We start from the raw sequence: 12,871 nt of genomic DNA, 5'->3' as shown, positions 1-12,871 counted from the left end.
CGTCTCATTCTCGTTAACTCGGTGTCATGTTTCAACTTGTCTTGTGAGTTTCAGGTATCGTCACACCCCTTACCGCTGCATACTGCTAAACAAGGCACTTTTCTTTGAAATACTATAATTATTATTGGCTGGCGTTGTAGCAGCATACTGCACTGTGATTGGTTCTTTCCCACACAACTGATGGTCCGTCTTCTGTTGACAACATCAAAAAAATAAGGTAGACTGGGACCAGCTTCACTTGCCATTCAATTCTCATTTGGATTGGAATCTGGTCTTTCAGAATCTATACTCTAGAGTGTCTTTTGCTTGAGTATTAATAACTAATATTTTCTGAAAAGCAGTAAAATATCTCATTTCTGGAGATAATCACAAAGCAACGAGCACGTAAAAAACATACTCCTTACTTCTGTGGTGTAGTAAATGCAGTTGGGAGGAGATAAAGATAGGGTGACTTTTTATCTTTTTTTTTTCTACCCGAAGCCAGAGAAGTCACACACTTTCCCCTGTCAATCTGAATCACTGACTGAATTAAGATATTTTCCATCTCTAGGGGGCCGAAAGCAAAATGACAGGGTTGTGTTTTTTTGTCTGAGTTTTTCAGTTATTTCAGGCGGTTCTCATTTTCCTTTTCTGTTACATTCGCGCCCAAACCAAAAGCATAAAGCTTGCTAATGTAATTTTAAAATTATTAGTCAACTTATGGTCAGTATTAATTACAGTGAGCATTTATATTCCAGCTAGATGACACATTGCCCTCCTCTGATCTTTTAAGTGTATTTTCTCATGTCGTGCCTTTTGAATGTAATACTATTTTAACTTTATTTCAAGGGTTTTTCCCAGTTAATAAAGTCACAGTCCATTTGAAGCGAGCACGCACATTTTCTCCTATCCACACAGGCTATTTTCACTTTCTTCCACTGGTAGCTGTGGTTTGGGTCCAGCATCTATTTCAGAATTAAAGAGAGGGGAGAAGATGGGCAACGTTTATACGTCCTTCAGTATTTGCATACACATACATGTATCTCTGCATGGATACGTGAGGGTCGGCACAGGAAACTACATGTAATGTGTTTAAGTGTAGGTCATGTTATGTGTGTAATTCTGAGCAGCTGTCTGTGTTCTGTCTGTGTGGGGTTTCCAAATTGAAGAGTTCTCCTCCACATCGCTATATATAAATCAGCAGGGTGCTATTTTAGGGGAGAATTCGCCACTACCTGAGGTTCATCATTCAACAAATCCGACCAATGTCACTGTAATGTCACTAACCTGCTTAGAGAATATTAGACAATATTCAACCCATAATATATCCATATCCTGTGTGTGAGATACGATTTACAGCTACATACTTCCTAAATTTTGATTTGTGCCTTCAAAAGCAGGTTAGAGCGGGTACGGTACATGAGTCGACGTGTGCACACGTGGGTGTATGAACATGTGTGCCTTGAGGGGGGACTGAAAAAGCGTAAAGCCCACAGCCAAATTGCCGGTAACCACAGCAGCACAGTGTCACCCCCATCTTCAAACCACAGCCCAGAATAAAGCTGGAATGCTCTGGTGTGTCCGCATTTCAGACCAAAACAGACCCGTCGTTTGGAAGCAGCTTAACCCCTGAAACAGCCTGTCCAGAGTTGCTCTAAAACAGTCTCAAACTTGTCACGCATTGGTTTATGCAACTTGTAATGTTCCGAACGATCAAACATGGATCACGGCTTTTGATGTGACCGTAACTGTGCTTCATAGATATAATTTAAAGCAATTAAAATCTATTGGGATTGATATTGTGGTGGAAATAGCCACTCATAAAACATCTAATGATTTCTCATTTTCTTTTACTCCTTATCTTCCAACTTATTCAAATGTGGGAGACTTTGTGATTTAATCAGCATTTTAATGTCATAAAGAATATTTGAATGAATTTTAGACAGCAGAACTGAATACAGTCTTGAATATGTTATAGGTTTTCTATGATCTATATGTTAAGTAGGGTGGAAGTCTCCAGGGAAGACATTTGCATTTTGCAACCTACAGGCCACATCAGGTCTTTAGAAGTTATGTCATTCCATATGAAAATTGGATATTAAATTTTGTTGAGTTAAAATGTTAAACTTACATTCAAATATTCTACATATTCTACTTTTAATTTAAAAATGATCAGTTTTTCTTTTTAAGTCTTTAATTTCCTGGATTCCATATTTGAATGTGCATTCTTGTGTGCAGTGCAGTGTTGTAAGTTGGGCTCCACATCAATACACAAACAAAGATGCTAATTTGTCTGAGAAAAGTAATGTTATGTTTAAACATGAGCCTTGACATAAAAAAGCTGCCTGGACAGGTAGCAGGGTGGCAGCAGCTTTTGTAACCTGTTAAACTTCAATGCTTTGGTCATTTGATGTAATTTCTTTCAAAAGTAATTTTTTATATCTATATATACCTTGTTTGTGATGCTAGTATAACAACTGGTTGTAGTTTTGTTTTAAATTTTAATAATAATTACTGTGATGGAAGCAATTACTGCCACTACAACTCCTAACAATAATTGTACTGTGTAAAACTGCTAATAACCTGTCTACAGTTGAATATAGACATTAGACCTGCCAAAAGAAATCTAGAAATGCACTAGACTCTGACCAGATGACAAAATACCTGCTATATACAGGAAGCAAAAGAGTCAGAGGAATGTGTGTGAGGTTAGCCTTAGGATAAGGCGATGTGATTTTACTTTCTTTTTTTTTTTTGTCAGCATATGCTGCTCCAGAGGTGGCCAATTTCCTTACCTGATGTTGATGTTAAACCTTGGTTAAAACAGACACCCTCATATGTACCATTGAACTGTACGACAGTGCTAAAAAAAACAACTTGCCCTGGAAAAACACCTGCCCAATTAGGAGTGAGGCCTATCCCGTTTCAAACAACTGACGTTGAGTGTGTGGCTGTGTGTGTGTGAAGCCACAGGCTGTGGTCTCACCAAAGGGAACAAGATTGGCTTTAAAAAAGGCCAGGATAAATATTAGAGAGGGCTTACCATAATCTTAACACACACAAATGTAGACGCAGAGGGGGAGATGGAGACACACACACATTCTCAGACACCTTAAGGTAGACTTGATGGCAGACACACATGCACACTCTGTCTCGTAAATGCACACATACACAAAGGCACAGTGTGTGCTGTGCACGTTAACTGAAAATACCCTGAAACTGGACACAATCCTAAGGGATCAGAGGAAATCAGGGGAAGGGTGGTATAAGATGAGGAGAGAAGGAGGGACTGAAGAAAATGTGAGAAAAAGAGCCAGGTTAAAAGAATAAAAGAGGATAGATGACGAGGTAGTACGAGAGAGTTGAGGTATAGATTGAGAAGCAGGTAGAGAAAAAGTCTCAAAGTGTTGAAAGACACAAGCAGAAGGAGTAAGGATGGGAGGCAGCAGGAGACAGAGAGATGAGGGGAGGAGGAGACTGTAAGATGGGGTAGAGAGGGCGAGACAAGGCGTCCAATTCATCGGCCTCAGGAGCTCCTTAAATCCACACTGATCCAGGGGATTCTGCTGGGGATTTTTATCTCACACATACACAAAATCACACAATCACAACGTCACACATCCTAGTTCACACACACACACACACACCACATGTCCAAACACTTGTTCAGAGCTACGCTTATATTCTTCTGAAATTGAATCTAATCTTTACGTTATCTTTATGTAATCTTTTAGAAATATACAAACAGTGCAGAAAAAACATATGAGAGTTGAAAATCAGTTTTAAGGAATAAAATGATTCACAAAAAGGGAAGATGTCAAGTTCTGAATGAAGTTCTTCTAGGAACTTTATAAAAAACATGACGCTTTTTTATGTGTCAATTGTTAGTATGTTTATTTATTTATTAAATAATTAAACAAATGTGTTATTATATGTTGTTTCCGTCATATAGCCTTTACTGCTTATATGACATTAAATAAACCCAAACTTTTACAACTACTAGTTAAGATACATTGTAGAACATCGAAACAAAAATAGACTGGATAAAAACAAAGCAACTTGAATCACACCAATTAAAGTTTCGCTCTGAACCAAGGAGAAAATAAATTTATCTCAGGACTCAAAAAGAAAACAGTCTGAATTTTAGAAGTAATTGTTCATGTCTGGAACATAAATTACTTATTTTGATAAATGACGCGTTTTGTCTAGAGAACAACTGATTAGGCTATGTGAATCTTAAAGCAGGCGTTGAAAAGTTTTAAAAGGCCTTTAAAAACCTTTGGGGGGTTTTTCTTATGTACCCGCAATTAAAATAACTGTTTTAAAATTGCTTCGTACTTTGAGGCACTTTTTTTCTACCAACCTAATTATTTTAGCAGCTTAGGGGATAACACTTGCAGTCTAAGTGTAATTTTAGTTTTACGACATACCCACTTGAAAAGATTTTCTAAATGTTTTGGATTTTGCAACGTCAGCTTGTTGGTAGAAGGTTGATGAGCTGCTGAAAACCTGGTAAAACAAGAAAACAAAGATCCTGTGGTGCCTGTCTTCTGTGAAGATGCTCCACTTCTTACAGCTATGTCATTAAAACATGTACCTATTATATCATAGGATGTAAGTATTATTGTTTATGTTTTACTCACAGGAGGTGTTGAGCCAATAGCAGAGGTTTCTGGTGATGGGGAGGATCTGGAACCTCCACAAGAAATGACCAAATTCATCAAGAAGAAACTATCGAAGAAAGTCAAGAAAGGTAGGAACATGTAGTCCTCTGTAGGTTGATTTTCTACTTTTCTTTGCAGTTAAATACTTACATTTGTCTCCATTTATGGGTCATCTTGTCAAACCAAATTATATTAAAATTCATCAGAACTTCATACCTAACAGATGACAATAAATCCTGACCAGAGCCTTGACATGCTACCTGGTCAGTGTCTGTACAGTGTACAGTGTCTGTACAATCATATTCCTCAGACAGTGTTGTACCGCTCACTGCTGTCAATCAAATTCGCCAAAAAGAAAAAGACTGAACCTTATATGAATCAGCTGATCTAACATTTATGCTTAAAGAAATGTTTAAATGCATTAATTAGCTTGTGTTGAGTATCTGAGATTGATTACTAATATGTTCCTTAGCTTTCCTCTTTTTTCATTTTAGCCATTTTTTTACCCTTGAGTTAAAATTTAGTCATCGAGAGAAACACCTGTGTACTGTCAAACAAATGAAAAAAGTTGCATATTTAAAATCATGTACGTACAAAACCCTATAAAGAAGAATGGAGCATACATTTTAGACACTGTAAAATTTGAAATGGTTTAAAAGAAAGGAAAAGGCGCAAGTTTAATTTAAGTACCTCATGTGGATATAAAGCAGATATAACGGCTTGGATTTTTATTATTGTCTTGTTTTTTTTCCAGTGGAACAGTTGTGACTGCCAAAAACAACCTGCAAATGACCACATTAGGTCAACTGTGTTTCCATGACAATAACCATCATAAAGCTGGAGAGATGCATCTGGAACATTCATTATGAAATATTACAAGTGTTGTGCCTAACACGAAGCCTTGAGGGATGCTTTTTCAATAAGAGGGATTTTCTTTTTCCCCTTTGAACACGTTACTTACCACCTGTAAGATTTTCTGCAGTTCTTGACAATGAGCCTTTTGTTGTTGTTGTTGTTTTTCATCATGGTCAAAGTCTGTATTTACAGGGAGGTCTTTGAAGGTATTTGTTATGATTTTATGGCAGAATTGTGATACATCTGGTTAAACATTTTTATTAATTTACACCACTTTTTATACAAAACTTAAGAAGACAAATATTAATATAGAATTAGTTATTAGTTAGCATCTATTGTTTTGTTTGCAGTTGTACAAACCTTTTGAGTAAAATGTTTTTTAAAAAACCCACAGTTTTATGGACAGGATATTTCTGAAATCATTTGAGAAGAAAAACTGTCTTCACTTTTACAGGCATATACTAAGCAGGTCTGTTCCCGCTGGCGTTTGTTTAAATTGGATCACACTCACATCCTCAGTTGGATTTCTGTGGCCTGTGATTGCCACTTGTATATTTTATCCATACTCTTCTTTCAGTCTGCTCTTCCATCTGTCAGTTTGACTGAATCACATTAGATCAGAAAGGCAGATATCTTGGTCTGTGTTCAATTCTTAAGTGAGTTTTCTTCTCATATTTATTTCCATTTCCGTCTCTGACTTTTGTCTTCTTTTGTAGGGTTTAATCTCTTTTAGTGTATTACTAGTTTATATAATCCTGAAAACAATAACCAGATGTCGTAGATATACACACGAATCTAAAAGCATAAACATACGTAAAACAAAGTAGATCTTCTTTCCTGGCTCCTGCCTCTAGGACTCACACACACAGAAACACACTACTACCACAAAGGGGCTTCTAGTGTTTTATGACGGTTTGTCTTGCCTTAACACGAGCACAGATTCTCTTTGATGGGCTCTACTTTCATTAGTGCCTGGTTTGTCTGCGTGTGCTAGATGTGCACATGTGTGTGGTTAATCCACTCAGGCGTCACCGCTAATGAGAAGGGGAGGGGTGGGAGACACTGAGAAGGCGACGGGGGGATCATTAGATACACACAAATATACAAAGTGTACATCTAGGCAGCACATCAGTGTGCGGAGTAAGTTCTCAGATTTCACATGTATATCCTTTACTGCTGTGCTGTTACTTTTTTGATATGTCACCAACCACACATATTGATTTAACTTTAATAATATTAATCAGTTTTAGGACACAATGTTTAAAAAAATGCTCAAAGCTGATTTGACGTCTGTCAATATTAGCAGGGATCACTTTTATATATTGATGAATTTATTTCTTTATCACAACCAAAATACGTCCACAAAAACAGCAAGACAAACATCACATGGTTAAGATGGAACCACGGAATAAAAATCGTCTGGAATAAACTATTTTTGCTTTGTCAAACAGAATCCATCCAAACACTCAACCATCTCTAACCCTCTGTCCTTACAAGCATTTTTAATACTTTCACTCATTTATTCACGTCATAGTCAATTCTAGAACAACGGATTCTGACCAAATCAGAATCAGTTGTTAGATCCAAAGCAAACATGAAGTTAAGATACAGTAAAAAGAACAAAGAAAATGTGGTCTGCTTTGGAAAACAACTCTGTGCTGCTTCATTTGTAGATTTGTCCAAGGCGTTTGTCTCAGTCAGCTATCATCAGCCTCATTTTCCCCTTCGTTTGAAGAAAACAACAATCAAATGTCGAACCACATACATTCTTATTAGATATTATGATCTAATAAAATAAATGGCGTTAAGCAAAGTTTAAAATGTTGGTGCTGTTTACATAGTGCGTCAATGAAAGATAGCCTATTCCACAGATTTAAGGCAGCTGCTGAAGCAGATTGTTTTTTATTCGAGTTGTGAAACAACCATGAAAAAAACCGTCTGTTGGACTGACTGCCGTTCTCCTGCAGAGTTTCACCTAAGTATTACAGAAGTACATCACTTAAAGCCTTGAAAACCGCAGCATTTGAAATAAATTCAGGAGCTAAGAGGAAGCCAGTTGTTAGATTACAAGTCTGGAGTCATTTTTTCATGGTGTTTTGGTGCCAGTTAAAAGATGTACCGCTGCATTTTCAACAGAGTTTAAACAATGCAGAGAGAATTGATCTAGACAGACTTAAAGAGCATTAGAGAAGTCTTGACAATACATTAGGAAAGCGTGGAGAAGGTTTTCCAGGCCTTGCCTCAGGGAGGCATGGCTTCAACTTTGTAAAGGTTTCCTTCTGGTAAAAAACTGATTTCACAAAAGCATTTAACTGCTCTTCTAATTTATCAACTTCATGTTATGTGACAGTTACCTAGAAGTAAATGAATGTATTTATTTTTTGGGGGAAAATCTCATGATTACAGTTTATTGCAATGCGAAGAAATCCTCATGAAGAACACTTTAAAGAATGTAGCTACATCTGGTGGCTCAGCCTCAATCAGTAGCTACAGTAACTCACTCTGGTATTAAAGAAGTTGTGGCTTGTTTCAAGTTGAGTCAGGAGCAATAGTTATGAAATGGAAATGTAGCAGGAGAAGATTCATCAAGATTACTTAAGCTGTCACTGGAATTGGTGGGCAGGTATTTGCAGGAGATGCAAGTTATACTAGGTTTGGATTCATACAAGATTTCTACAACGAAAAAGACAATGGAGATCCAGTGTGTTTGTGTTTCCAGTGTGTTTGTGTTTTTGCAAAGTGTTGTAGAAAGTACTTTTTTTTTCACATAGTGTAAATACTGATGGATATTTAGCCTCTAGATTTACCTGGATACAAGAAATACTTGACATTATGCACAAGGATTGTTTTATTACTTAAGATAATGTTTCATAGAGATTGATGATGCTCTGATTAGCATCCCTGTTCCTTTAAGACCAGAACGGTCCTTGTAGAGTTATCATAGGTTGACAATATTAAAATCAATCATTTGATACTGTACATGTTTCATTTCCTGTCACAGCAGCATTAGTCTCATAAGAATTACAGTAACTACAACAACAAAAAGAAAACACCGATAAGTCATTTTAACTGCATTATAGTTTATTATCAGAATTGCATTGAAAAATGTGTTTTATTGGGCAAATGTAAACTTTAAAACCCTATTTTCATGCATTGATGCAATCTCCTCCATTACATGCTGTATCCATTGAACTTTGCTGTGTCCTCAGAACAGGAAAACATCGGGTATCTCACAGGGGCATTGCATATTACAGCTGCTAGTCTACATCTGGCTTTGAAAACACCACACGACTGGTGGTGATATTACTTTTTCATCTGCTGTAAGCTCAGAACAAAGACACTGCATAAAGCAGTGCTTCAGACCTAAGGTTATTCACATTTGGGCTTTATGTCTGTGTTTGTCTATGGTGAATCAAGGCTTAATATCAAAACAGAGACTTAACACGTTTTTCCTTTTGGGACTATTTCTCTCAATTGCTTTCTCTCTTTCTCTTTCTCTCACACACGCACACACACGCACACACACCAATGGACGCCATTATTACAGGGCAGAACTACAAATAAAAATCTGTAATTAGTATTGTTTGCCAGGGAAAGCTCCTGATCATGTCTGCGGTTTGTGCTTAAAAGAAAACCAGGAAGGAGCTTGAGGGGAAATGATTTGGGAAGTAGTGAAATGAATGAGCATAACATCATTTCCTGACGTGTTGTGATAGAAAGACAGGAAAAAATTGAGCGTATGTACTTGCACACACAGTTGGGACTTTTATGAAAAACAACAATTGCGACTGACCAAAGTACTGTGCAATAAAGCAACACGCAAATAAAGCTAGAGTAAAGAAAAAAAAAAAAAACAGGACTGCGATAAATAAAATCACAAGCAACTAAAACAGTGTAATAGTAAAAGAGGGTTAAATGGGAATTAAAAACAGTAAGACGTAGAGCCTGCCTAACACTCATCAGGAGCTTTTGCCACAACTTTGAACAACAACTGATAAGACTGTCCCCTCTGGTTTTGGAAGAGGTTTGGGGGAGAATCAAAAATATTTGGTCAGCTGGCTTAGAGCATGATAGAATATGGCAGGCGCCTGCAACTTTTGTCCTCAAGTGCCACTGCCTTGCAATGTTTGGATGATTCCCAAACACTGCAAATTGAATCAAAGGAATGCTTATTGGCCTTTTTAAAACTAACTGACAAGCCAAGAAGGTAATTTAACCTTTGAATCAGGTGTTGTAAGAGGGATGCATGTCTGTACTTCCAGACAGACTTTGTTTTGGCCATTTGCCACAGGTAAAAAAAAAAAAAAAAAAGCAGGATTTGATAGCTGAATTGACATAAATCAGGTTTGAGGCAATTCTTTGATCCTAGATAAGTGAAGAGAGATCAACAGTAGCAGAGCCGCCGAGATCATGAGGATTAAAATATATCACATCAATCTTCCTTTCATTAACCTTTAAGCTAACTGCTGTTTAAGGTAATTTCAGCATGAATAATGAAGTTGACCTAGCCAGAACGCTGTTATTTACTAAATCTCATCACAGTTTGATAAAAATAACTGCATATTATACAAACACAGTTGCGTTCTCTAAGCAGGGTTTAGACTCAACTCTTCTGTAGAGTCCTCCTATGTTGTATCCTATCATATCTGATGGTGGCAAAGTGCCAGAAAATCCTTCAGATCCACTGGCCCTCTTACAGCTCCCATAAAAACAAGGAACAAGGTAACAGAGAACAAATCAGTTCAAAGCTCATATTTTCTTACACAAAGAAATACTCACATACACCTTCCGCCTACCTGTCTAAGACTTAAAAGTAATTAGGCCTCATGCCAAATCCTGTGCGCACAGATCTTTCTGTTAGGGTACATGGCAACCGGAAAGCTCATCTGGTCGACTTGAAAGGCATCAAACGATGTCTGAGAATTGGACTCAGGGAGAGAGAAGGGTAGAGCACACTCCTTGTTTTTCCTTCTCTTGAAACAGAGGGCTAAGAGAAAGATGAAAGGGAGAAGGGAGAGTGTCTTCCTTCTATTTCCTGCCGCTGCATCTCTTTTTGTTGTTGTGCTCCTCCCTAGCAGCCCACCTGGGATCACAGACATGATCCAGACCACAGATTCACACATGGAACCATATGCAGTCATACATGCGAAAACAGGAAAGAACACATTCATGTCTTGTTTTTTTTTCCTAGCACATTGGGATTAGACGTCAATATAAATACATTTTAACAGTTTATTGTAAATTTTAAGGTTATTTTTTGCCTTATTTTCTTTGAAGTTAATTTGAACTTGGACTTAACTTTGGTGTCTTACCTTGATCTTATATTTGAGTCTGTAGAGGTCTTATCAAAGGCAATGTCAGATCCCTGCCTGTGGTCTCCTTTGGTTGCTTAGAAATCCTCCCATAGCTGCTATCCTTCAGGCCAGAGCTTTGTCCAGCTCCAGGTCCTCTTCACTATTTCTTATCCTAATGTCACAACTTTGATTCTATTTAGACCTAAATTAACTGCAAGTACATTATTGAAAATTATAATAAATCATATATTGCAATGCTGGTAAAGTATCTTCAGGGTGGAAATGAGTTGATTTATAGTCATTATGCAGCCGACTCATTTTATCACTGAAAAAAATTGGGTATAACGACCAAATCACTCAAAATTTGAAACAGCTAAGACTTCATATTATCGCCACACTCCACCTCGTACACACTGTACATTTAAACATTACTCTGACAGTTTCTGTTGCTAATTTGCAACAGCCTTTCAAGCACATTAGTGTTGCCTCTCAACATTTACCATTAGCTGCTGTGCTATTCTTCACCCATTAGCAATGTTCTTCATGCATTAGCATGTTGTTAAGATCTATCCATTAAGCAGTGAATCCAGATAAAAGCTGTTGCTCATTATTGTCCTCTTGGAAAGCTTCTCAAAATACAGATAAGGAGAAGGATATGAGTCAGACTCTGAAAAATAGATTGACACAACAGCAGTTTTTGAAATATTATTTCAGGAAAATGAACTAAGCAGGGGTTAGACTGCTTAGTACACCAAGTGTCTCCACAGCAAAAGGGACATTCAGTAGAAAAATTTGGAAATCTTCTGCCTTATCCATCCATTTTCTTGCACCCTTGTCCCTTGGTGGGGTCGGGAGGGTTGCTGGTGCCCATCTCCAGCTAACGTTTCGGGCGAGAGGCGGGGTCACCCTGGACAGGTCGACAGTCTGTCGTAGGGCAACACAGAGACACACAGGACACACAACCATGCACACACACACTCACACCTAGGGGCAATTTGGAGAGGCCAATTAACCTGACAGTCATGTTTTTGGACTGTGGGAGGAAACCGGAGTACCCAGAGAAAACCCACGCATGCACAGGGAGAACATGCAAACTCCATGCAGAAAGACCCCAGGCCGGGAATCGAACCCAGAACCTTCTTGCTGCAAGGCAACAGCTCTACCAACTGCACCACTGTGCAGCCCTCTTCTGCCTTATCTGTAATTTCAAATTGGGTATTCTTGTTACAAACATGCACCAATACTTGATGAATCTTTTTTAATGTGATACATTTTCCTTCTGAACAGTAAATTAGCAACATTAGATAACTTTCGATGTCCTGTAGACATCTAAAGTAATTGGTAATTAATTAATTGCTTTTTAATCTCTGCAACAAGAATCTGGAAGAATATTATACTGTGCTGTGGACACTTTTGGAAATTTATGAACTGGTGCTCAGTCAACTGAGTAGGTTGATACACATCAGGTGAACCATCCATTCTTAGAGGGAATACAGCCACATCTACATAATAAAAGATTGTGGAAAAAGTTGGAAAAGCCTGCGCTTCATGATGATGTGAGAGGATGCTCTGCTACGCTGAAAACAATTGCACTGTAACCCTAAATCATAGTAATAATTACACAAATTTGACATCAAAATACTCATAAATTATGGGATAATAGATATCAACTAAATTACAGTGTGCCTACTGACAGATTTGTGTCTTCAGTATCTGCTTTTAGGAAGTTTATTATAATAACTGTTTGCTAATCATGAGTTTTGAATTTGTCTAATATGAAGTCACATCCTCCAGCTTTTAATGTGCAGAAGGAAATCTGTGTAAATTATGACTATTTACTGCAGCCAAATCCTCTCATTTCCAGGTTAGTTATAAGGTCAGTAGCAGAGAGAAGCTTCACAGGTAAAGATACTTGTGATAACTCATTTATTTAGAAGCCAGAGGAGACTTTTATCAGCATAGATAAATCACACAGTCCTGAAACGGTACCACAGTGAACAGAGCTACTGATTTTACTGTGGCACACTGTGGCTGGTGGTCACATCCAGCTTCTGCACTCTTACATGAGCACGTTGTGCC

The 12,871-nt window shown here is 37.8% G+C and overlaps 1 protein-coding gene across 5 annotated transcripts in view; it reads left to right on the top strand.

The window, feature by feature from the left end:
* Positions 1-12,871, top strand: part of bbs9 (Bardet-Biedl syndrome 9) — a 145,252-nt gene that overhangs the window by 86,201 nt on the left and 46,180 nt on the right. For 4 of the 5 annotated variants that reach the window (XM_008430848.3, XM_008430847.3, XM_081616837.1 and 1 more), the window contains one exon: positions 4,625-4,732. In XM_008430848.3, the coding sequence (XP_008429070.2) occupies positions 4,625-4,732 (108 nt within the window). Of the gene's footprint in view, positions 1-4,624; positions 4,733-5,397; positions 11,975-12,871 lie in introns of those variants that run through there. The other variant, XM_008430853.2, reaches the window with a different exon arrangement.

The sequence above is a fragment of the Poecilia reticulata genome, chromosome 16 (genome assembly GCF_904066995.2).
Source record: "Poecilia reticulata chromosome 16, P_reticulata-male-v2, whole genome shotgun sequence".
Taxonomy (NCBI): Eukaryota; Metazoa; Chordata; class Actinopteri; order Cyprinodontiformes; family Poeciliidae; genus Poecilia; species Poecilia reticulata.
Note: the sequence above shows the minus strand (reverse complement) of the source record. Positions and strands in the feature narration are given on the sequence as shown.